This window comes from Arvicola amphibius, chromosome 5 (genome assembly GCF_903992535.2).
Source record: "Arvicola amphibius chromosome 5, mArvAmp1.2, whole genome shotgun sequence".
NCBI classification, from domain to species: Eukaryota; Metazoa; Chordata; class Mammalia; order Rodentia; family Cricetidae; genus Arvicola; species Arvicola amphibius.
Window position 1 is genome coordinate 46856193 of NC_052051.1, and position 26815 is coordinate 46883007.

At 41.7% G+C, this 26815-nt stretch overlaps 1 protein-coding gene across 4 annotated transcripts in view; it reads right to left on the reverse strand.

Annotated features, from left to right (window-relative positions):
• Positions 1 to 1397: 1397 nt before the first annotated feature.
• The window catches only part of Tmem87b (transmembrane protein 87B), a 36195-nt gene continuing 10777 nt past the window's right edge, over positions 1398 to 26815 (reverse strand). The window contains exons 9-19 of one of the 4 annotated variants that reach the window (XM_038329773.1): positions 24350 to 24449; positions 21476 to 21569; positions 18053 to 18124; positions 15896 to 16004; positions 15760 to 15818; positions 13347 to 13450; positions 9473 to 9546; positions 7335 to 7405; positions 4264 to 4316; positions 3016 to 3046; positions 1398 to 2050 (exon numbers count right to left, since the gene is read on the reverse strand). In XM_038329773.1, the coding sequence (XP_038185701.1) occupies positions 1991 to 2050; positions 3016 to 3046; positions 4264 to 4316; positions 7335 to 7405; positions 9473 to 9546; positions 13347 to 13450; positions 15760 to 15818; positions 15896 to 16004; positions 18053 to 18124; positions 21476 to 21569; positions 24350 to 24449 (827 nt within the window). In that variant the 3' untranslated portion in view covers positions 1398 to 1990. Of the gene's footprint in view, positions 2051 to 3015; positions 3047 to 4263; positions 4317 to 7334; positions 7406 to 9472; positions 9547 to 12982; positions 13209 to 13346; positions 13451 to 15759; positions 15819 to 15895; positions 16012 to 18052; positions 18125 to 19797; positions 19870 to 21475; positions 21570 to 24349; positions 24450 to 26815 lie in introns of those variants that run through there. The other 3 variants (XM_038329772.1, XM_038329771.1, XM_038329774.1) reach the window with 3 other exon arrangements.

The window sequence follows — 26815 nt, forward strand, 5'->3', positions numbered from 1 at the left end:
GAAAAGTGTTCATTTCAACCTGGAGATAGGCCAGAGGCAGCATCCTTTGTCTTTCCTGGTTTATTTATTTGTTTTTAGAAACACTACTGATGCGGTATCAAAAGCATTTCCCTGGCCATCAACCCTTCCCCCCACACCCATTCAATGTGTAACCCCTGCTAGCTATAAGCAGAAATATCAACTGCAGGCGTGTGGGTTGTGGGTCAACTGCTTCATCCCATGAAGGCAGGGTATTAAATACAAATGTGAAGTGGGCTTCAGTGGTGCATGCCTGCAATCTTAGCAAGAGGTTCTCAAGTCTAACGTCAATCAGTGTGGGCTACGCAGCACCCTGCAACTCCTGATCCCCACCCTGCAAGGGTGTCTCCAGTTCTCAAACAACTGAGTTAAAAGGTGGACTATGCCAAAGCAAAATGTACAAGCATGCAGGGAAGCATAGTGGACAGGAGAAGCCCATCACTGTGGCAGAAACTGACAGAATGTCAACCATGGTTGAATTGGCCACTCTCCCCCAGGAAGCGCCAGGAAGCAGGGGGGCTGCGAACCAGCCTCTCTCCACCAGGGCTGCCAACACCGCACCATTTCCCAGGGTCCACTATGGGAAATTTTCAAGAGATCCAAATACAGAAATGTATCTCTACCAACCCTTATGGAATGAGTATGTAGGAAATAAATTCAGAAGAGTAAGCTTTTGAAAGAAAGGGTTGTTTTGTGGCGTCAAAGTGAAAATCACTGCAGGTTGTGGTTAAGTGCTCCTGGTCAGATTTTCATGTTTTCTCGATTATTCCAAATTAATCAAATTCACAAGGCCAGATGCCCTCCAGAGAAAAGCCATAGACCCTGCCTTTCATCACTAATGCCTGCCAGCCTGGTGTCTTTGGTCATGAGAGCAGCAAAGCATTCACATTTCCAAACTACATTCAAGTGCCTTTCAAGTTACAACATCCTATATTTAAAAAATATTAGAATAAAAATTTTCAATCATACATTATGAACATAATTTAACAAGGTGTAAAATATGATCGAGGGCTGGTTAATTACATGTTGATGCATGGTATAGTTAGATGTTTTTATCCTGAAACGGAAAACACCGAGAACGTGTAGCCAACCTGATACTGTGCAAGTCCCCACAAAGCTCACAAGGAATGGTGCATCAAGAGGCCGGGAAGAAAGTGCTTTTGGGGAGCCACATGGCCAGGGGTCACAGCGGAATTAGCAGCAGCACGTGTACCCATAGCCTGCAAATCTTTGGACGTATCCTCAAGACGTCTCTCTTTGTGCACTTGTGTTCCCCTGAGCTCACACTCCATGACATGCAGTGCATGGTGGTATTTACAAATAGGAGTTTTGTGTACACCAACAGAGGGGACAAGATACAACATATGAACATGCTCACGTTCTAATATTATGTCACTTCAGTATAAAAAAATTGAATAAAGTTATCACTACAAAAGATGAACACTGCTGTGAGCATTCAGGAGAATCAATCTCGAAGGTGCGAAGGAAGGAGTGGTCATAGAGAATCTTTTCCTTTGTTTTTGTTTTTTTTTTTTTGTTTTGTTTTGTTTTTTGGGACAGGGTCTCACTCAGTAGCTCTCTCTGGTTGTCCTGGAACTATGTAGACCAGGCTGCCCTTGATTTCACAGAGATTCAACTGCCAGGCATGTGCCACCACACCCAGCTACAAATTCTTTTTTCTGGAGAACACTTGAGACCCAAATCTGCATGCTTGTAGCTGTCACCTAACACGCTTCTGTGTACACTTGGTTAAGACGTATCAGATCATTTCCAAATTCAGGCAACATAATGGCAATTAAACTGACTTTATGAGTCAGTTTTAAAGATGGCTTTATGAGGGTGGTGGACCCTCCCACACCTGAATTCTTCATTTGCATACACAGATCTTCATGACAACACAATAAAACGTATCATAGTGAAGTCATCGGTTTTGATGAGACAGGCTTTTCTCATCACTCAACTGCAGTCCCAGTCACATTATCTTTTCTGAAGAGAACATTTTTTCAGCTATTTCAGATCTGGTCATAATTTCCTAGAGGGGAAAAAGATATGTGTCAATTGTTGGGGCTACATCCAGAACCTACCAAGATGTTCTAATCTTACAAGTCACTATATTTACTCTTTTTAACAGACCTAACTTTGGGGAAGTATAAGATAAAAACCATGGTCCCCACATAATTCAACAGGTTAATAATCAGCCAAGGTTGGAAAAAGTCAGCTTCTTTCTACCTACAAATGAGTTTAGGTTCTCTGTAAGAGACAGAACCAGAGTTAATAGGGATCTCATGTGAGATTTGTCTCATGTTACTGGACCCAAGACATTTTTTTATCATGTCAAATGAACTAAGTGCACCACTAAATAGCCTCCCAGCATATCCCTGTGGGATGTAGATCCCACAGTGTCGTGTGGGAAGGCCTCCTGCACCCTGTCATCCTGCCACAGAGGAACACAGCACTGCTTCAGAGGCATCTCCCTTCCAATTCTTCTCTTGCTTTACTGGCAACACAGAGCATACCAACTGCTAATAGCCGCCCCTCCTCTGTATGAGCCATGGCTTCACCATTTACCCTTTAATCCATATACTGAAGATGAACCCTGCCTTGGGCTACCCTGCAATGTCTAGCTGATCAAAAACTAATCCCCCCCAAAAAAACCCTTTATTTAAACTTCATGCTTAGTAAGTAAAGCTGGAAACTATTCTAATACATTATACGTATCAGAAGCTAAACAATGGACACACAATGCCTTAAAAAACACACTTTCAAACAAAAACCTCATGAAACACCTCTTCTCTTCATTTATATCAATCATCTTTTACCCTGCTTCCGCATGCAGTGAATCTTACTTAGCCCACAATCCTTCACACTTCAAGCCAGCTCTGTGTCCTTCTGTCTGCTTAGTTGGTAATTACATCAAAAGGTTATTTTTGAATTAGCTTCTGAAATACAGTGTAAAAACAGAAACCACTCTAAGGAGACTTGTAAAAGGAGGCTTACCTCATCTGAGTCCACTAACACTGGGAGAGCGCTGAAACAAAAGAGAAATAACAGTGAACTCTACAAGAACTCTACAGCCAGAGCTGCAGGGCAGCAGGGCATCTGGGAGGGACTGGGGCTTAGTGGACTGGCAGGGTTCTGCCTTCTGATTATAGGATGTATGCAGTTTCCAGAATGCATGTGCCTTTGAAAAAGCTCAGTCTAAAGTTAACAGAAATACTTTAAAGATCTGAACTTTAAACAGAAACAAGCTGGTACTACAAGGACACTCCTACTACATATGGGGCAGTGGGCTGAACTCACAGAAACATTCAAACACACAACACTCCCTATTTACTTTTCAATCCTTGGCTATTCTTTTACTCTTAATAATTGGCTGGGTATCTGCCACTTGAACTACAAAACTAAATTCCGTGCTTTTGTGAAAATGAGAGAGAAGCACATTATCAAACATAGTATTTCTTTTTTCTGGAAAATATCTGTTTGGAGATGTATTTATTTACTGTACATGTTAGCAGGTGTGTGTGCTTGGAGCACAGGTGTGGACATCAGAGGGCTACTCAGGGGCTGGCTCTTGCCTTCTACCCCACAGGCCCTGGGACTGAACTTCCTGCCTTTGTCTGCTGTGTCAGATACAAACATACCTAAAATTCTCAGTATTCAGGGATGAAATGTAAAGAACCTTGATGCTAATGAGGAATAGATAAAAAAAGCAAATATATATAAAAATAAAACTACCACACAAAATGAAGTCCATAATACACACAGGGTGACAATGAACGCAGACTCCCTCTGAAGCCATGAAAGCTCGAGCTGGTAAGACAGCTCAGAGGCTAAGTACGCCACCAACATGGTGACTTGAATTAAGATTCCTAGGCCCATATGGAAGGAGGGAACCAACTTCTACAAATTCTCACCTGACCTTTACATAGACAAATGGATGTAAAAATAGTTTACATGTCTGAACTTTTCTGTGGTAAAAGATTAAAATGAAATAAAAAGATTCTGAAAACTGTAACCAGGAAGAGAGCGAATTGGCTCAGGTCGCTAGTACTGAAATGGCTGTACAGTGGAAAGGGGTTGGGGCTATGTTCAGTTCTGCAAGAAGTTCACACGTGCACGCACGCGCGCACACACACACACACACACACACACACACACACGCGCGCGCGCGCGCTTTGAGAAACATCCAATAAAATCTCCTTAAACTACAGCCTCAGGTTCAAATTTGGAACAGAGGATATTTACACATCTGTGAATGAAGAGGGAATATTTTCTTCCACCCACTTCAAATCTTCATCCTGTAGAAATAAATATTTATATTTAGTATTTGCTGAATATCACCTGAAAACATACATTTTTTGGTAGCATGTTTTTAAACTTATAAACTTAAATCAGATGTATGGGATCTGTTAGTTGCTACGTGTGCTGGCTTAGAATGTCACACACAAGTGTGACAGTGTTTCATAAACAGACAGAACATTACTGATTTTTCTGTTTCTTGGTTTTAACTAAGAATATTACTGATCTTCCCCGCCCCCACTTTTGTTTATTTACTTTTCATTGGTTTAAATCCAGGAAGGGTACAGCTTCACATGGACTCTGTGTCCAATGGCCTTTGTAGGAAGGTTGCTTCAGAAACTAGCAGGAACCATGCCACTGTTTCCATGGGCCTGAGTTACTTTTCTCCAGATCGCTCTGGTTTTGTTTGGTTCGCTTCCAGGTGCTTCTATGTTGTTTTTTGCTTTGTACGCATAAACACATCTCTTTCCCAAGTAGTATGGCTTCTCGGGCATAAATTGTTCTTCAATTTAAAGAACAGCTGTGTGCTCTCTCTGGTTCTGGAGACCTCGTTTATAGCCAGCTGAAATGGTTTTGAATCACTGCCATTCCCAGAAGGCCCCAGGAATCTGCCTCTAAGATCAACAGCAAGAACTTCCCTCACCTTCACAGGTACCAAGATGGCGGAAAGAGCTTGTTCTTTTTTGTCTTAATGTCAAACTAAAAATGTAGAATTTATTTGTAAGACAGAAAACGGCAAGGTCCACTGTTTTTGCTTCTATCCCTCATAATGCCTAATTTGTATACATTCTTGGGTTTATATTTATATTCAATTAAAACAATAATGGACAATGCTCTAACCTCAGCAAAGCACTGAAATGGAGTGTTCATATTCCTATACCAGACAAGGAAGGCCAATCAGCTGGAGTAGGTAGAGGTTTTCTGTCAGGGACCATTGTCCTAAAGGACAGCAGAGGTCATTGCCCTAAGGATGTTTACGGAGAACCCGCCCCACATCCAAACTATCTTGAGAACTACCTGTTAATAGAACCCGCCCCTTATTCCAACTATCTTGAAAAATGTTAATAGATCACATGTTTCGGCTTACACCAGGTGCTGACTGATGACCTTCCGCTACCCCGGCAAAGTTTCTACCCCTACCCCCACCCCAAGCCAAGTTCCTCTTTCAAGGGCTATATAAGCTGTAACCTTCACCCTAATAAATGAGACCTTAACAAACAGAATCTTGCTTGGTCTCCTTCCTCTCTTCAGCCCATGTCTTTCAGGTAGCGCCCCTTCAGAGGACCCTGAATAGCTGACCCTGCTGGCGGGGTTACAGTTTTCCCTTCTAATAGAAATTTACACTGTATACATAATGAATACATTTTTTAAAAAAGGAAATTTACTTCTAGTTACTACACTCAAATCTTGTTTTTCTTTCCTGTGTACCTGGCTATCTGGGCTGTTCTACTTGCGGCAATAAGCACCTTGCTGACTGAGACAAGGCAACAGAGTCCTGTTTCTGGTCCTAGGTAGAAATTAGTGACAAGTAAGACCTCTAATTTCTGATCAAAAGCCAACAACACTGAGTCTAGAAAAATGAGTAAATTCCACTGACATGTTTGTGACTAAGGAGTTTTAAATAAACTGATACACACTGCCACAGGGAAACTAACAAGTTGGAACCATTAACACAGCTTAAGTATCCCTCCCTCATCTTAAATTCTTGGGCCAGAATTTCATATTTTATATTTCCAAGTATTTACAGGAAATGTAATTTCACACAGTGAAAAGCACAGGGATGGGACCCAAGTTGAAACAGGAAATTCATTTATGACTCATCTACTTTGCACACAGAAGCGAAGGCAATTTTATACAGTATGTGGAAGAATCTGGCACATGACCAAGTTTCACAGCAGGTTTTTATTGTGTCATGCTGATGCTCAAAAATTCGGGGGCTTTGAATCTCAAATTAGAGTGCTCTATCTGCAGCTTTAATACAAACTGAGTAAAACTAGAGGTTTTTAAATTACCATGAAACTACTCAAAGGATACATTTTACAACTGCCAAAGTAAAAATAAGAGAATTTGTCAAATCCTACTGAGAACAGTGTTATTTGCCACAGAGCACTTGTCCTGTGGAAAGCCCACACACATGTAATTTTATGTATCATTCCATGGCAGCAGAGTACAAGAATGTGTAAGGTTCAATCTGCTTAGCTATCATCACCATTACGTTCATGCACAGCAACATGTGTAAGGTATTTTAAGACTCATCTTTGAGCCAGGTGTGGTGGTGCAGGTCTTTTATCCCAGCACTTGGGAGGCAGAGGCAGGCAGATCTGTGAGTTCGAGGCCAGCCTGGTCTACAGAGTGAGCTCTGGGTTTGGTTCCTTGCATCCCAGTGGTGACTCACAATCGACCATAACTGCAGTTCAGAGGCTCCGATTCTCTCCTCTGATCTGAGGGCACCAGGCACATACATGATGCACATACATGCAAACAACACTTTTATACATAAAAAGGAATAAAATAGTTTATAAACTCATCCCTGCCTTAAGGTCTACATTTGACTTATGCTTTCCTGGTTTTAGAAGTCTGTTGTTTTGGAAAGTGAACAGGACATAAGAAATTCTTTTCCCAACAGGTGACAACCTGGATCTAACACAGCTTCAGAAGAAATTGCTTGGATGTGCTGAAGAGCTACCACTGACTTTACCAAGACAAAGCCTCTCCACCTGGGATGAGTCTGGTAGAGCCCTGGCCAGACATGGACTGAGACCCAACAGGGCTGGGAAGCCTGAGGTGCTGCACCTCCAACAAGCGCCTGACCTCAGGCTGCTGGCCCAAGCATAGCACCTAACAAATGAGGACAGACAGCAGTGACACTGTTATGGGCCTGAACCTGCACCAGTGCCTGGACACAGCTAATTTAATAACAACAAACCTTAGCAAAAGCTCCTTTGACGATCAGTGACTCTGACACGGGCAGACTCTAAAGTATCAGACAGAGATCCACTAAATACACAGATACTCACGAAATTATCAGAAGTAGGTTTAGCTGTTCCATTCGAAACCGTTTTTGAGGCTCTTAGTTTTATTCCTTCAGCTACAATGAGAAACATCAAAGAGACATATAAAAGATTACTAATTATACTTTCCTTTATAACTTCACACTTAATACCCTAATAAGAAAAAAAGATAATTTTTAAAAGAGTAAGCAATAGCCACTTTGGCCAGGGGAGTAGCTTAAAATGCTGTTTTGGAATGAGAAAAGAGGCACAGGGAAAGCTAACAGGCTTTTGAATTGATATGTACCAGTTGAATATTTTATGGGCACAGTGGTATTTCAACCCACACACATACACAGTGTGTCAGAAACACATCAGGGCAATTTGTCAGATGTCACTTCAAAACGATCACTTCTCTGTGCTGGGAACGGAGCACCCCCCCCCCCAGCTATTTGAAAGGAAAATGAATTAATAACTGTTAGTCACCCTACTGTACTACCCACTAGGACTTGTCCTTCTGTCTAACTTGAATTCTCGCCCTCCCTCCCTTCTGTTTTTTGAGACAGGGTTTCTTGGAGCCTGTCCTGGAACAAGCTCTTGTAGACCAGGCTGGCCTCAAACTCACAGAGATCTGCCTGTCTCTGCCTTCCGAGTGCTGGGATTAAAGGCCTGCACCACCATTGCCCAGCTGAATTCTGTCTGTTTAAACAACTGTTGTCTATTATTGTTCCTGTTTTTTTCTCCTCACCTCAACCTGTTATTGCCTGCATTGAAGATCAACTGTTTTGCTTCTCTACTGGTAAGAACATGTTTGTCTACCTTTCTGTCCCTGGCCTAATTCACTGAGTAGTATCCTCCAGGCTTAGGTTCTGGTAACTGTATTTCACAACAAGCAGGTTTTCAACTTGCTGGTCTAAAATGCACCTGCAGAGGAGCTCAAGCATATACTTCCCTAATTCAATTTAAAGTTTAAGGACAAATGTGCAAGGCTTACAGTATTTCAATAATAAGACATCTTGGGAACTTGGGATATATCTCAGAGGTAGAGCATTTGTGAATTGTGAAAAAAGCCCTAGGTTTTATCATAACACCCCAACACACACACACACACACACACACACACACACACACACACGTATCTTAGGCATTTTTACTTGCTTGACATATAAACAGCAGGGTATGCTTATGGTATAAAATATGATATGAAAATTATTTTCTTCATATTGATTGAAGTTTTAGATTTAAAAAAAATTATGCACGTGTGTTGATATGGGTATGTCACACTTCTCTTTAAGAGACTTTATACTGTCCATGACTTGTAGTAGGTAGTATGTGAGGAGTCCTCTCCAATTGGCTACCAGTCACGCTGACTGTGAGCAGTGGGAGCTGTAGTAGCTTACTATTGTTTTGTGTCCCTGATTACTGAGAACACTGAGCACTTTCAATGTGCACACTGCCTATCCAAGTCTTCTGTTCACTGTTTACCATGCAGAAACCTTTCAATGGATGTCTTCCTTTATCATTCTCCACCTTATTTCTTTTCAGGGTGGGGGTGGTGGTGTCTCTCACTTAGCCTACAGTTCACTATTTCGGGAAGACTGACTGGCTAAACAGACCTGTCTGTTTACACTACCTCTCCCCTCCATCCCCAATTCTAGCATGGTGTTGCACCTGGCTATTATGTAGGTGCTACGATCCAAATTCAATTTCTCATATGTACTTAGCAAACACTCCTGAGCTTCCTCCCCAGTGTGTGTGGGTGCTGGGCACCTGTGTGTGTGTGTGTGTGTGTGTGTGTGTGTGTGTGTGTGTAGTGGTCAGAGGACAACCTCTGGTGTTATTCCTTGGGTACCACCCACTTACACTTGCCTGGAATCAGCCAAGGCCAGGTTGGCTGGCCAGTGAGCTCCAGTGATCTGCTTCCCCAGCACATGGGTTAAACATGCATGCTACCCAGCATTTTTTTTTTTTTTAACATTCTTTCTGGGGACTAAACTCCTATCCTCATGCCTGCAAGGCAAACACCTTACAAGCTGAGACATTTCCCCAGTCCTCATAGGAAAGATTTTAAACAATACATGTGACCTTGCATCTCAAGTAAAAAATTCTTTTTCTTAAAGTATGTATAATAGTCATTTTGAAAAAAAACCCCACACATCACGCACTTAAATTTTCAGATGTTACCATGAATTCTTCAACTTCATCATCAGAATCATCTATCAAAGGCATGAAGGCATACCTAGGTGAAAACAAAGGAGTCTTTAAACCTGATCACTGTTGGTCATGGCATATAAAAAGCTTATTGTCCAAGTTTCTAATGCATTAAGATAATAACTAACCTCCCACCTCATTTCAGTTTTTCTAATGAAAGTGCAGATTAATCTGATTTGTGAAATTAAAGATCAAATACTTGCTCAAAAATATTGTTGATGATAAAATTTATTTCTACAGATTGTCCTATATAGCAAGGAGGAATTTTTTTAGAAGATTATGTGTATGAATATATTGTCTATATATACTAAATACATTGCATGCCTGATGTCTGCAAAGGCCAGAAAAGGGGATCAGATGCCCTGGAGCTGGAGTTATAGGTGGTTGTGAGCAGCTATGTGGGTAGTGAGAGCTAAATCTGGGTCCTCTGCAAAAGCAACCAGTGCTCTTAACCACGGAGCTTTCTCTTTAGCCCTCAAGAAGAAAATGTTTTCCTATTTATTTATTTATTTATTTTGTATGCAATATTCTTTCTGTGTGTATGCCCACAGGCCAGAAGAGGGCACAAGACCCCATTACAGATGGTTGTGAGATACCATGTGGTTGCTGGGAATTGAACTCAGGACCTTTGGAAGAGCAGGCAATGCTCTTAACCTCTGAGCCATCTCTCCAGTCCAAGAAAATGTTCATAGACGAAAAAAGCATTACATTTAGAGGGCTGATATTCTATTTTCATATCACCAAATGAATCTATATTTAAACAAACATTTACATTTTTGAATCCTCTAAGAATTTTTGTATTTTAATTATTAAATACATCATATATTAAACATCTTTCCGAAAGCATTCAGGAAATATTGCTGGTAATAGCGAAAGTCAAATGTCCAGTATTTTTGGAATATGTGTGTGTGTGTGTGTGTGTACACGCATTTTCTCTCACATTACAAAATACTGCACAGCCCCTGGTTACTGTGATGCATCTATCCACAGTGATACAGAGATATATTTTTAAAAAGAAAAGTGTAGAAGAGTAATTTATTTATTTTTAATTCTTTTGGGAGGGGATTCAAGACAGGGTTTCTCTTCATAACAGCTCTGGCTGTCCTGGAACTCGCTTTATAAACCAGGTTGGCCTCAACTCAGAGATCCACCTGCTTCTGCGTGTGCTAGAATTAAAGGCATGCATCACCACTGCACAGTTTAAAATTTCTCTTAAAGATAGGGTCTTGATGTGTATCCCAGGCTGACCTTGAACTCACAGAGCTTCTGCTTCCTGATTGCTCTGACCCAACATGCCCAGTTATTTAAATTTTTATTATTTATTTGTGTGTGTGCATGTGCTCACACAATTGAAGGTCAGAGGACAACTTTGAGGAATTGGTTCTCTCCTTCCAACAAGTGGGTCCCAGGCAATGAACTCAGGTCCACAGACTTGATAGAAAGAGCCTTTACCTGCTGAGCCACCTCACTGACCCATTATTTGTTAAAGGAAGAAGAAAACGCATTTCCTAGTATGCCTGTCTCATTTTCCCTAGAGGGATACACAAGAAAATCAATAGTTCTCTCCTGGGAGAAGAAGGTAGGCAGGAGAAGGTGGGACTGGCCGCCACCACAGTCCAAAATACAGGTTTCTGAACTGGAACTCAGTCCTGTACCATTCAGTCCTGCTCTCCCTGTCCAGCTTTCCTGACATAAAGAATAGGCTGAAGACCTCGACTCTCAGACTGCATACCTACCTGTCTAAGCATCAGGTCAGTGCTCTAGAAGGTTCTGGCTCTGTGGATCCTGGATTTCAGATTAGGATGTTTAGTCAGTAAAATTTATGCAAATATTCTAAACCAAAAGCACTTCCAAGAATGTGGGATAAGAATGCAGCACCTGGGGCTGGAGAGATGGCTCAGGGGTTAAGAGCATTGCCTGCTCTTCCAAAGGTCCTGAGTTCAATTCCCAACAACCACATGGTGGCTCACAACCATTTGTAATGAGGTCTGGTGCCCTCTTCTGGCTTTCAGGGATACACACAGACAGAATAGTGTATATGTAATAAACAAACAAACAAACAAACAAATAAAAGAATGTGGCACCTGAACACAGTAGAGCGGGTCCTGATGGTGCAGGTGTGGGAGAGCTGACCCCAGGATATGAAAGCCGGAGAACTGGCCCCACCCCTTGCTCAGTGCTGCAAGGGTGAATTAGCTAGGGCAATGTGGGAGAGCTCACCCTGGTGGTGAGGATAGGGGAGAGCTGGCGGGCAAGAACCAGGGTTGACTTGACCTGCTTCAACATCTACCATCTATAATCTGCTGGAGCATGTGAAGAGACCTGACCCGCAGAACCAAAGCTGCAGGATCTCTACAACACAGGGCAACAACAAGATATCCAAGAAGAGTACTAACAAGGGCCCAGCATTGATAGTGCAGCAGAAACCAGAGGCCTCGAACCAGATCAAATGACTCTTTGCAACAAATACTTGCAAGTAAAGATATATGGACAAAGGAGTTTACTGTGTGACACACTCTCTCACACAGCAGCTTCCATGAAGAGATTTTTAGTTTTTTTCTTTTTTTCCTCTCTCTTAAATTGTTTTATTTTGAGGGGAGTTATAGGGGTGGAGGGTGGATGTGAGGGGATAGGGAAATGAATGGGATCAAGATGCATGAAGTGAAAGACACTTGGGATAAATAAAACAAAAGAAGGAAAAAAATGCTGCCCCGCCATACTAGCTATACTGCATACTTTGCTGACTTCTATGTACCATGACTTTTCTCCCCAAATGTACATTCCCTCCATCTCAATCTTTCACTGTGTTATTGCTATTTTAAAGCTTTTCCATAAATTCTGGCTCTTCACAGAATCTGTTCAGTTTTGTTTTTCGAGACAGGATTTTTCTGTGTAGCTTTGGAGCCTGTCGTGGAACTCACTCTGTAGACCAGGCTAGCCTTGAACTTACAGAGATCTGCCTGCTTCTATCTCCCGAGTGCTGGAATTAAAGGCGCCACCACCGCCCGGCTCTTCATAGAGTCTTATCTTCCTCCTGGACTGCTTAATGCCTCTTACTGTCTTCCATTTGCTATGCCTGTTTTCTCACTTGTCTATACAACTCCTTAAAAACAAAGTACTTCCCAGCAGTCTCCATGTGTGTGGGGTCCCTGCAAGCATCAAGACCAGCAGGGAAATGATCTGTGCGAGGGAAAGGATGAAACTTGGGTCAGCACCAATTTTAGTAGGCGGCAGGTCAAAACTTAAGAGTCTGACCTCGAGGTTTCTTTTTCTTACACATTTAAGCACAGTAAAACTTTGGGGGAAAGTCTCCATGTAACAATTAACACAACAAAGCTTCAGGGATGGCTATATCAAAACTCTCTTGCAAAGCATACCTCTATAGGAAAGCACCTGTAACCTTTGCAATAAGAGTGACTTCTACTGATAGTCAGGGCAAGGGTGTAAGGAGGAAGGACTTGTAATAAGTATAAGGGAAACTTTTATTGTTGAAGGATACAAAGTACATGAGGCCTCTTTCATGAGGAAGGGTTCTATTCACTGAGAGACAAAGTTCAGGATTAGGGTTGAAACAGCTGAGGATTTTGGAGGACTCGAGTCCTGGCTCTATAGAATAGCAAAAGATCACCAGGTTGTTTGACAACATCCACTCCTGCCTTCCAGGTGAATGAACAGGCATCATTTCCTTCCCTTGGGGAAAAAAAAGGCCATTGTGTTTAACAGTTCTGGATTTCCTAATGCTTCCTGGGAGGTGTGCCTCCTAAGGTTCTCAACAGCACAGAAGGTAGCTAACAAATGCCTCCGAGTCACAATTCCCCGTGTTGTTACCTCTGGTTATTTGCTGATGGCCTCCATAAGAACATTATCACAATAAGGATGAGTGAAAAGAGGAAGCTCCAAAATGCATCATCAACCCAGAGCTCCATCCAGTCCTAGAACAAGGATGATCCAAACATGAACTGTCAACTTTCTGTTAAGTGTGCAAATGTCCATTCAAAGAATACACAGGAGTACTGAGATCTCTCCAGCCTGCCTAGCAAGTAAACAAGTAAAAATCTTCTTCTAAGGAACCTATGTTGTAAGCATTGTGTCTAAAAGTAATACATAATTCCCTTCACAAACAGAAAGATTTAGGAAAAAAATCAAAACATGTAACTCCAAGCAGAAAGTTTCAAGAGGGAAATATGCCAACCAAAGTTCAGCTTCTTTCCTTCAATTGTCTCTTTCACGGCAGCAGATGAGGGCACCTGGGTCCTTTGTGAGTACATCTGTGATCTCAAGAAAGAGGTTCTGAGTGAGAACTGAGACGAAGTAGGGGGCATCTCTCCAAAGCCAATGCTAAGTGTGATATCAAAGCAACACCCCACCTTAGGTGTGTAGTTCCATTAGGTACAGAGCCAGGCTGGGGTGTAGCCTGTGAAGCAGAGCATGTGCAATGCCCCGCGTGCCATCTCTAGCACCAAAAGGTAAAACAAAGAAAAAGGGAGAAAGGGGGCACAAAATTTCTTTTCAAATACATAAAAAGAAGTTCAGAAAAGGGGATAACAAATCTGAGAGGAACTTGTTCAAATATTTATTTATTTTTGGTGTTGTGATACAGGCTCAAATATAAGTTCAAACCCAGGCTGGCCTTGAACTTCTGATCCTCTGGCCTCCTCTAGCTCCTGAATCTGAGATTACAGGATTGTTCAAATACTCAAGAGTTTATATGGCACTGGGATTAAACCCAGGGTTTGTTCATGTGAGACAAGCATTCTACCAACTGAGATCCACCCCTAGTTTCAGAGTTATTTAAAAGAGAAAAAACCTGATAACTCTACAAAAAATAGGTCAAAGTAAAAGGGAAAAACCCAAGAAAATTATTACTTTACAAACTAAATTCTTTGAAATTCTGCAACAGTATAATTAAAACAATAACTGCTTGAATAATTAATTTAAACACTTTAATAGTTTAATTAACCATTGATTTTTTTTGTTGGCTTAGTGGCTGCATATTAGTCTACTTATATTTTAATTATCATCTGCAGCCCCACAGTTGCTCAGTCAGCACCCCATCAGTCACTCAGGCCAAGGCATAGCAGAGCTTCCTGTCTCATAGCCCCGGCTCTTCCACGGTCACAATATGTGGTTTAAATTAAGTCTCTATCATTCTATTTATCAATAAGACTCAGAAGTCAAAGGCTGAGGTAAAAACTTGATAGCTCAGAGAGGCTGAGTAGCAATTAGCTAACCCTGTTTTAGGCCAGAGATGCCACAAGAGACGGTTGAGAGATGCCGCTCTTCCCTCTTCCCAGAACCAAAAGGTTCCAGACCCTACCCTTTCCTTCCCAAGTATCTTTTCTATGCAAATTTTGGCTTCTCAAAGGTCAATTTCAGAAAGCCATTCGCTGGTTCTGCCCCTTGATTTAGAGCATAACTTTATTGGGTAGTCTCAGGAATGTTAAGAGTGTGATCAAAATAACCCACAACATTCCCCCCTTTTGTCTTTTGTCTAAATAAAAAGACACGTCTCTTGTGGTGTCTCTGGCCAAAATACAAGGCCAAGCTAGTTGCTACTCAGCCTTTCTATGCTAGCAGGTTTTTACCCCAGCCTTTGACTCCTGAGTCTTATTGATAAATAGAATGATAGAGACTTAATTTAAACCTACATACTGCAGTCAGAAAAGTGGAACCAGAAGCCCTGCCAGGCCACAGCTTGAGTGGCTGGTGGGGCACTGAGGGAGCTGTGGGGCCACTGATGATAATTAAAATGTCAGTAGATTTATGTGCAGTCACTAAGCCTACAAAAAAAAAACATTTGGCATCCTACATTGGATGCCATAAGTAATGAGACCTTTTCTGTCTCTCCAGCCAGCTCCCAAATAATAATATAGAGACTTCTTTTGAGTTAAAAAAGCTCAGTCTTGTCTTAGGATTGTTCCTAACTAGCTCTTATAACTTAAATTAACCCATTTATATTAGTCTATGTTCTATCGCATGGTGTTACCTCTTTTCCACCTTGAACCTCCTGTTTCTTCTCCATGTCTCCTGGCATCTCCTGTGCACCTAGATTCCTTCTCTTCCTTTCTCTCCCCTATAAATCCCACCTATATCTCCTGCCTAGCTATTGGCTGTTCAACTTTTTATTACACCAATCACAGCAATATACCTTCACACAATGTACAAATACCCCATAACAAACCACTTTAATTATCTAGCCAATGATTTAATTAAATTTTAAAATACTTAAGATTTTACTTACTGATTGGCATTTTGCAAGCCTGAAGGTCTTTGTTGTCCACACCATAAACACTATAGAAGCTGAAAGACAAAGTCACCTCTGAAAGAACATAAAACACTGAAATGGGTTGTTTTAGAAAGAGGTACAGATAGCTTACCTAGCACAGCAAAGATGAGTGTATTTGTAAAATGCCTATACAATGAAAATTTCACTGTGTTCTTTCTTAGCCTTAGAGTCTTCATAGTCTGTGCCAAACTTATAAAAATGTAAAAACTAGTTAAGGAAAAACATAGAAAATGGCAAATTATAGTTAAAAGAAAATACAGTAAGAACCTTAAACTATAATCCCAAACACAGCAGTGCTAAATACAACTCTTAAAACAGAACACAGAAAATGAATCTTAATCTATACCATTTTAAAATTACAATTAATTACACAATTTTCTATATAAAATTTCCATTGTCTAAAATGAATAAACAGACTTTAAGGAAAAAAGGCAAGAAAACCTGTGATGTATTCCCTTGATACAGGACAGTGTAGTGTACACAGTCAAAGCAGAAACCCTCAGCTAAGACACCTCTTGCTACCTATGACACCATTTCTGTTGCTTTCTTGTTTTCTTTTTCTAGTTGGTTCTTATGTTATTCTCTAAATAGTCATAATTGAGGAGTCAGAGGATCTATCAATTCCTTTTTATAAATTAAAAAACTGACAAAGAAAACAAGCCTGAGTTTAAGGAGACATCTCTTGGAAGGACAAGGGCATGTAAGCTATTCAAGCAATTTAAAGGCCCTGGAGAAAAGACCTGTGGACAGGATGCAAGCACAGGGAGTTGGCCAGGCACAGTGACAACATACAAGTCTTTCCCGGGGGCTGCTGGTTCCCATGAGGCCCTTTAAAGAGGTAGGTACGGCTTGGGCTGACAGTGGGTGCAAGGATGCTGGAGGGAAAAGTCTTTAAGTCTGGTATAGTTAGTATTTTGTCTGGATTAGACAAGGAGACGGAAGGTTTAGCTAATCATCCATAAGGCAAAGAATGGGAATTTGGAGGGCCTGGGTCTGGCTTAGTCAGCTAAAGCAGGAACATCCTGGACCAAGTCCTATGGAAAGGGAGCTGCTTTACAATAGCCTGTTCCAGGAAAAAAAAAAAAAATGGTTGAGGGAAGATTTTGCATTGGTTGCTTTCCAAGAGTACCAGGCTCAAGTAAGGCTAATACTATCCAGAAGGAGGAAACAGAGAGATTTCCTTGCTGACCCCTGAGGTCAGCAGAGGCCTGCAGGTCTCTGCTCATGCAGTTGAGTTCCTCCTTGGGGGCACACCAGGGGCCTTTATTTATGAACCAGATACCAACAGAGAACAGGGCAAGCTTTGAATTTGTACCTCTTTAAAAGACTAAATACTTCAAAAAGCTGGGTGGTGGTGGTGCACACCTTTAATCCCAGTACTTGGGAGGCAGATGCAGGCGGATCTCTGAGTTCAAGGCCAGTCTGGTCTACAGAAAGAGTTCAAGGACAGCTAGAGAAACCCTATCTCAAAAACAAAAAACAAACAAAAGACTAGATTTTTTTAAAAAAAGTTTTCGTTCAATCATTCTAGATATCCAATACTTTTACAATGAATATTTTCCCCTTTCTTTTTTTAAAAAATATTTTTTATTCCTATTTTTTTTAAATATTTATTTATTATGTATAAAATATTCTGTTTGTGTGTATGTCTGCAGGCCAGAAGAGGGCACCAGACCTCATTACAAATGGTTGTGAGCCACCATGTGATTGCTGGGAATTGAACTCAGGACCTTTGGAAGAGCAGGCAATGCTCTTAACCTCTGAGCCATCTCTCTAGCCCCTCCCCTTTCTTTCTTAAAAAATTTTAGTTAATTAAAAAAATGTTCTTTGAGAAAAGGTCTCACTGTGTAGCCACGGCTGGTCTGGAACTCAGAGATCCTTCCATCTGCCTCCAAGTGCTGGGATTAAGATGTGTACCACTATGGCTGACAAGATCAGCTTCTAAAGTAACACACTCCAATCAAGTAGGCCCTACTGTGAGACCCTACAAAAGTGCAAAACACACTGTACTCCTTAAACACATCAGTTCTTGTTAGATCATCCAAAGGTGTTCTTTAAGCCACAGGGTTAAAAATATCAAAAGTAAATTTGAAACTGCCTAAGCCTTTACTTACCAAGACACTGTTTAATTGGGTCAAGTTTAACTCACCCCACCGCTACCCCTGCAGAAGAGAAAGCAGTGATGAAAGTGCAGCCCCACAAGGTGGAGAGAGCCAGGGAGCGCGCTGTTGCAGTAAGAAAAGGATATCCACCAGCACAAGCCCGAGTCAAGGAGAGAGAGAGGCAGGCTGGCCAGAAGAACAAGATCAGAGTCATTCGCCTGCAGCAAAACAGCAAAACAAATAACCAAGCAGCAAAAGGGGTATGGGGAGACATAAGAAAGACTACCAACTTTGAATTTCTGTCAGTTAAGATTCTTACAGGATTAACTGCTTTTGTGTTAGGTTCATCAAAATCAAAGAGAGCAAGCAAGGTCATTGCCCTAAACCATCAATTTCGTATTCAGCCCTGCTTACATCTGCTTATCATCTGTAACCACCCAGGACACCGACTTGACTTTACAGTGGTAAAAATGACCAAACAGCAGGTGACAGAAAACTTGACAAATTCAGATTCAAAGGAAAGGGCTATTATAGTAACTTATTTCTGGTCACCATTCAATACTGTACAGGATAATTTTAATTTCTGGATTTCTTTATGAACACCGAGTAAATTAAACCTGTCACCTTGCTTTTTCTACCTCTCCATTCTGTTGACTCACTGTATGGGAAGGTAATGAAGTCAATGCTGTCCAAAGGAGATAGATAGCCTGCCCACATTAACACAGAGATGGGATCAGAAAGCCAGAGCTTTTTCCTTGAAAATTTCTGCCAGTTACTACCTGAATGTTTTCCCAATGAATCACCCTGTGTAGAGTTAAGAAGAAATCTTTGGAATATGTATCTGTAAGTCCCAAGAGAAAACAGCACTTTTTGTTATTTGTTTGTTTTGAGACAGGGTCTCTTTAAGCAGTCCTAGCTGTCTTTGAACTCTCTTTGAAGCTCAGGCTGGCCTCTAACTTAGAGATCAGCTGCCTCTGCCTCCCAAGTACTAGTATTAAAGGCATGTACCACCACACCTGGCTACAAAATTCTTCTGGATGAGAAATCTGAAGTTCAATTGCTTAATGCAAGGGCATATTCCCTGACTTGTCAAAAACTCCAGGCACAAACTACTTTAGAAAATAGGTAATTTCAAAAGGGGCAGCCCAGGGTCCTTTCTAAATACACAGTGGCATAGGGACAAGCCATCAGGGCAGCGATGTACTGCTGAGGGTGGGGTTGCGCCATCTCTACTGCAGCTCTATCATCCTAATTCCAGAGGTGTCTATTTCTGTTCATTCTCCACAGGAAGGCAAGCATCTCTAAGAAGCCACTGCAGAGGCTGCACAGGACCCATAGTTACATCATTTACATCTTTCCATCTTTCCCCATGACCTCATCTGCCATAATTCCCCCACCATATTTACATGTAAAAAGCTAATCTGGGATATTCTGCCACTGTCTCCTTTACCTTTACACTTCCAACTATGCTTTCCCTTCAATTCTCTTCCTACTTACTCAACCATTTCTGTGAAGTCTTTATTTTTATTGCCAGAGTTTTCCTCTTGACTCTATTCTCACACCAACACTCTAAAACGGCACTTTCTCCTGCTGTGCTGTTCCAGTGAAGTTACATATTTGTCTCTATCAGGCGTGAATTCTGTAAATGCAGAGACAATCTTCTCTACTTGTGCCTCACTGTGTCAGGTGTACATTGAACACTTTATTTAGTGAACAGAAAAATAAAGACATTTCTATCTGGGGAGTTACTACTTTCTTGCCTTTAGCTAAACTATTATGTTGAGAAAACAATAATGCACAATTATATTTCATTCCACCATTATTATAAATTAAAAATAATCTAATTTTAATAATACCACAAACTATTTTGGAAGGACATGGTAAAGGATATGAACCACACAAAAATGGAGTCAATAACTGCTAAAATAATGTCACTCAAAACAACAGCTAAATGTTTAGAACCCTGAAAGATAAAAGTAGAGAAGGTCTAAATTTACACACGGTTCACTGCAGTGTACAAGTATCACCTGAAGGGAAACAATTTTGCTTTTTATCACCTACAATACCATGGAAGACTTTATAGCTTGATGGAATTGTGTTTAACAAACAGAAATCATCTGTTTTGGGAAAACCAAATGTAATTTCTTACCAATTTATTTCATGCTAGAATTAAATAAACTGGCAAAAAAAAAAAAAAAAAAAAAGCTTGCCACGTCCCAATCTCACCCGGACCTGCCATTTCAATGTCCCTCCTTGTCATACCAAACTCAGAGCTGATCCTATGAAGGAACAGACTCCTGCCCTCCCTTGACGGTAAAGGCATACACTCATGTAAAAAAGTCAAAGTAAAGGTGGGATATTATGTAGAAAGGGAGGAACAAACTATAAATTATACACCTGTTTCAACAGCTACATTGAAAACAGCCAGTATCTAAAGTGCTGGTTATGTAAATGTTAAAATGTATAATACTATATTTATATGCAGGGTATTATTTTTCCTATAGTCTTTTTAGTAAAGACTAATTTTCTATGAATTATATGTTTACATATATATTTAAACATATAGGAGGCTAGCCAGGTGTGGTGGCGCACACCTTTAATCCCAGCACTCAGGAGGCAGAGGCAGGTGGATCTCTGTGAGCTCAAGACCAGGCTGGTCTACAAAGAGAGTTTCAGGACAGGCAGGACTGTTACACAGAGAAACCCTGCCCCAACACAGACACACACAAGGGATTCTTCATGATTATGAAAGGGAACAAATATACTCAAAGAATAAAAGAACAGGTTTGTAACACGGAATGCAGATACATCAGGATAACGGAATGAGGCTTTTTAACACTGCTGAAAAATGTCCTCCTTCAAGAGCCAAACAAAAATATGTGAGGGACACTCACGTTAACTGCCCTGTGCAGTGATCTGATCTACACACTGCGTCAGGTAAACTCCAGTAAGCGTCTCAATCCGGCTTCCCAAGAACTCAAGCTCGGTTCACAGGAGCAGTGCAGCGAGTTCTGCTTTTCTCTGAGGGGTTTTCAGAGATTAAATCCAACACTTCCTCAGAGGACAAAGTGCTACTGCCCACATGACCACAGTCTTCCCTCAACATGACCTCCTCCTGGTTCTTCCAACTGTAGGATGCGCTGGCTCCCCAGAGAGTAAATCCAGCTAGAGCAAAGTTAGAGCCGAATGAGAGGAGGGATGCTTACATGAGTGGAGGGAATAATTCCCTTTCTGCTCATTTGATCCATTTCTAAGCCCAGGATTAAGAAAGATATGTCTGTGTTCAAACTACATAAGGGCAGAAGTAGACACCCTAGTAATGACTGCAGACGTTTCTGGACGGAGCTACTTCCAGGACGATAGTCAGTGCTTTCACTGTCCACTTTAGAAAGCACTCTGTGGTTCTTCCTTTACCAATTATTAAAAAAAAAGACTATTCCATCTGAAAAATACTCAAATTGGAACTTTCTTGTACATTTTTATCGTAAAAACAAAGAGAAATTAAGAGACTAAGTACAATTTCATTCCATAGCAACAAAAAGGGGTGACTGGGTTAATGTGGCTTTTACCCCAATGACTCTCATGACGCCTTCAATGGCTGCAAAGATCAAGTAAAGCAGTCCCAGTCCGATCACCCGGTGCATGACTGTTCCTAACCGAGGCCTGGAATAGCAAGAGAGAGCAGGGGAGAGAAAGCATGGGTAAGGAGAGCACATCTGAACACAGAACTCATAGGGTCTGTACAGAGGGCACTATTTAGTTACGTGGCTATGCCTGGAACTCTGTGTTCTCTTTCACAGGACACTAGGACTTCCCTCTAGGCCTTGAAGCTGCGAAGGTGCCAGAGGATTAAGTTCAAGCAACAGGATGAACATAACCAAGTACTGCTTAGAATTGAGGAGCAGGTTAGTGAATCCAGGCAGGAATACGTCAGTGTCTAGGGGCTGCTGACAGAGACTATAACTTCCATTAACTATAGCTGCAAACTATATGGAACACTATCTTGGAGGAGCCCACTGATCTTGTGACTGGACACAGCTTTAAGGAGAAAAGCATCCTCATTACCTTGGGAAAGTTATATGTAACAGAACTCTTCAGGAAACATGGAAAAACACCTCTGTGTGCCCCTTTAAGATAAAAACACACGCTGCTGAGAAGCACAGTTCCTGTTTACCTTCCTGCCTTTAGGAAGGAAAGAACTGGGAAGAACTACGTGTGGATAATGATCGCCTATTAGGAAGCCAACAAGACCAGGCTTGCTCTCAGCACCACCAAGAGCTAAGCAACTTGGTTAATCCCTACTCTAGCATTATCCACCTACACCAGCCACATTCAATTAGAAAAAGGGATTAAAAAAAAACATTTACTAAAGAGATCATAACTCCACGCCATCTATGATTTAAATTAATCAATGATCCATGAGAAACTGGGGCTTAAAAGCTAGTAAACTACCTTAGTCCTTATGGCAGTCAGAATCCTCCTTACACTAGAGGGAATGGCAGATCAGAATTACGACAGGTAAGAAAGAATGTCTGTAATTCAAAAACATAGCTGAGTTGCCATGTTTGCATCTGGGCTTAGATGGCATTTTCTTTCTTTTATTTGGTTTACTTATTTTTCTTTCATGTGCATTCATATTTTGCCTACATGTATGTCAGTGTGAAGGTGTCAGATCCCCTGATACTGGAGTTACAGGCAACTATGAACTGCCATGTGGGTGCTAGGAATTGAACCCTGGTCCTCTGGAAGAGCAGCTAGTGCTCTTAACTACTGAGCCATCTCCCTAGCCCCTAGATGGCAGTTCTAAACAGAGTCTCTACTGCCCTTGTAAATGAAACACCTGACACAGCAATGTCACCCCTGCCTGGATCCCAGAGACAACTGAACCCAACTCCATTCGTTTTAGTTCTACTCTTGTCAACTCTTCAGGAAGGGCCTGGGAGCTTGACATCTTGATGCTAGCCGTGTTCCCAAACACAATGAGAATCCACAAATCAGCATAAGGAACACAGATAGATCCTTGAAGTCACATTCTTAGTACCACTTTTCTACCTTTGCCTTCGCTGTGAACACTTCAGAGCTCCTAGAGTTCTCCTAGTTTTTTTTTTTTTTATTATTATTATTAGCCGACATCAATGTTGTTTCCCCAGTGATCCTACCCTAACTTGAAAATACCCTTAGACAAGCACCTAAAACATCTGCCAAACATTTGCACTGTGCATGGGCCAGCTAAAGTTACTAACAGGGCTTTCTACTTCAAAATGACCTTCCTTTCACCTCTCCCAAGCTGCTTCTGCCTATGCTGCAGTGGAAGGGTTACTCTCATGTAGAAGAGCTCTACTCTGGGAGGGCATGGCCTCTGCTGGTTCCCTGGGTAGGTCAATGGTACAAAAGCCCATTAGCGAATCCGTTAGATGGGAGTGACCCAGATGATGGCCATATTCACAGTCTCCTACCAGAGATCACCCACAAAAGATAGAGTTCCTATTGGTTCAAACCTTCCAAACACTGAGTTCATCTCGAGGTACACACCCCCATCCACAGATTGCTTTATAGACAGGAACAGTATTGCTACCTGGATGGTTAGGAGCATCGGCCCTCTGCTACTACTGTCACTATTGCCAGTGGAACCCCTCCTATGTTTCCTGTAGACCTAGGGACATCTTAATGTGCAGTTCCTATATCAGCCCCTAGCCTTTTCTGCAAGCTTGTTAAAACAAAAAAGGCAAGACGGGGTAAACAAGGTCCTGAGAAAGAAAGGTTCAAAGTGGTGTGACCAGTTCTCCTGCCTTCACTTTCAGAATTTCTGTACCTTTCATGTAGCCCTCAGTGGTTCTAATGTTACAACAGGGTGTCCAGAACTTCATAGCTTTGTGGTCTGCAGGGCAAGGGAAGATCATATGTCCAGTAGAAAATAAAATAGTGGTCTCCAGCAATGATGGTTCTGTACTTTGGGCCTGGATTTGGTGCACCTTTATACAGACACAGACTACTTATAAGGTGTGGTGGCACATGCCTATAACCCCAGCACTCAGGGAGGTTCAGGCCCCCTTGGGCTACTGGGATTCAATTCAGGATCTTCATTTGGAGATAATATAAAATAGCTAGTCCATGCAAGGTTTGTTTTTTGATTTTTTTTTTTCTTTTTCAAGACAAGGTTTGTCAGTAGCTATGGAGCCAGTCCTAGAACTCACTCTATAGACAAGGCTAGACTCGAACTCACAGAGATCCACCTGCCTCTGCCTCCCGAGTGCTGGGATTAAAGGCATGAGCCACCACCACTTGGTCCATGCAAATTTTTTAAACCCATGCTCTTGCAGGGTTTTCCCTTGGGGATTCAGGTTGCAACACTGACAAGTCCTGAGTTCCACAGAGGTCAGGATGTGCATGGGCAAAAGCACTAGACGGGAGAGTTGGGAGCTGTTCAACACAGCAATACTTACTTCACAATGCCGTAACCCAAGCTCACAATGATCACAAGCAGGCGAGCCAATGTCCTCTTAACTGCAGATATCAACTCTGCAAATATCAGTAAACCTTGGGCTGAGGGGAAGGAAAGAAAACAACTCATTATGTTCATTTTCAGAAACCTTTTAACTAAGACTCCAAAGACTTACCACCATATGCAATGACGCTGGCCTCAGACTAATTAGCCATATGTGATTTACAAGCCATTTAATCCAACTGATATTTCAGGCCTCAGTGGAAAGCAGCACTACTTTCTAAAGATTCACCTCAAGTCTGATCAGCTCTACTGGGCAGTTTTCTTACGTCAACCTGAAATCTACCGGAGCTCCCCTCCAAGTCATGTTCAGCAAATATCTGAAAGCCATTACGCTCTCTGGAGTTCTCTTTTCTCCGTGTGCCTTCATCATTTATTCATTTAAAAGGTATATTTATAACAGTAAAGTGCTAGCCTAGAATGTGCAAGGCCCTAGGTTCAAACCCTAACACCTCAAAAAGAAATCAAAGTATTCATTGTGCTCCTACCATATTACTGCAATAATAAAAGAGGCCTCTTGATCCCTCTCTGCAAAGACTTTGAACTCTGGTTAGGCCATGTAGGTGGACATAACTAAGCATGGGGAGTGCTACATGTGACACAGTAATCCCGAGACTAGGAGAAAGAGCACCTAATACATACTACACTTAGGGGAGAAAAACTCACAGAAGAGTGAATAAGGACTTAAAAACCAAGTGGACATATGTGGGGGAAGGAAGCATGAAGAAGGGAAAAGCATGATGTATATACAGCAGACTGCAACATGCCAAGAAAAGAGCACAGGTTAGAGGCTAGGACCACTCATGGCTCTAGGAACTCCATTATAGAGTCTAGACTTAATGCTGAAGGCAGTGAGAAGTCAACAGTAAACAGAGAAGAGGAGGGTGGGATCGAGGCCAGGACCAGGATCACTCAAAGCTCCAGGGACTCCACTATGGAGTCTAGACTGGATGCTAAGAGCAGTGGGAAGTCAACAACAGTAAATACAAAGAATTGGTAAACTACAGCCCAGGGGCTAAATCTGGCCTTGCATATCTCTATAAATCAAGTTTTAACATAACACAGACAGGTTTATTTGTTTATTGTTGTCTGTGGCTACTTTTCATAATGGCAGAGCTGAGTGATTACAACATAGACCATGTGGTGTACAAAGTCAAAATATTTAGTACGTGGCCTTTACACAACTCTTCAAACATACTAACAGTGGCTCAGTTTCTTTGACAACCCCTTTGGTGACACTTCAGATGAAGGACTTGGATTCCCTGTTAGCTGCAAATGGCCCTTCATCTCTTCATGGATTTCTGGTTTTTGCTGTTCCTCAGTTCAACTGCCCTTGCTCTCTCTAGGTAAGAGACCCTTACCAGGACAGAAAGGGAAGGAGCTGCCTTCTCTGACACTCAGTAGGTTTCAACCCTTATCATTGGATACTACTCCCAGCCTACCCCTACAGTGCTTGGGAAGGAATCCAGGGCCTACGTATGCTAGGTGAGTTATCTACCACTGGGATACGACCCAGCACGTCACTCTCTTGACTTAGCGCACATACGCAAATATCTGTGTGCATGTATACACAAGCACACACACAGCAGGAACAGCTCTACCATGCAGACCTCCATGTTGGCCCTCTGTCTAGCCTTTTGTGGATATGCTTTTAGCCTTTCTACTTTGATGAATTTTCAACATTCCTCAACAGAAAGAAATTAGTGTAATAAATTTCTATGAACCCATCATTCAGTTTCAATAAATAGTAAACTGAATCCAAAGTGGTTTCATGTGTATTTCAATTCAGTATTTTTCCTGGAGTGGGCCAGCATCACAGCACCGATTAATAATCTTTGCACTAACTACACTCAAAGGTCATTTTTTACCCCTTCGAAATTCTCTCTCCTTTTTCAAAGTGTCAGTGGTAAGACTGAACCCTCACTTTCCAGCCTGCTTGAATCTATCTTCTACAAGCCTGAGGCACACATCTGAAATGTATAACAGAGTCCTTCCCAGCTTCAAACAACTGTGCAAACCATGGCAGTGTCAAAAAGCTCATGCAGGGTAAAGGAGAGGAGAACAGACTACAGATACCACACAATTTGGTGCTACTCATTTTATTCTCTGGGGCCAAAGTGCCTCTCTTTTCTTTTTCAAAGAAGAGAAAAAATTGGAGAAGGGAAAATATCAAAAGCACTGGCTGCACCTAAGGCACCCTTACCCATGTCTTGGTATTGTTTTAATACCACTGTTCCTTTTTCTAGAAACAAAAGTGAAGGGAAAATTAGCAGGAAAAAAAAAAAAGCAAATGGAGAGAACATATGTACTAGCTCAGATGATGAGGGTCTTCCTCTAACGTCCTCACTTCTGTGTAGGGTTGCAGAGTGCACATGCCAATTCACACCTTACAGCACAGGACACAGGT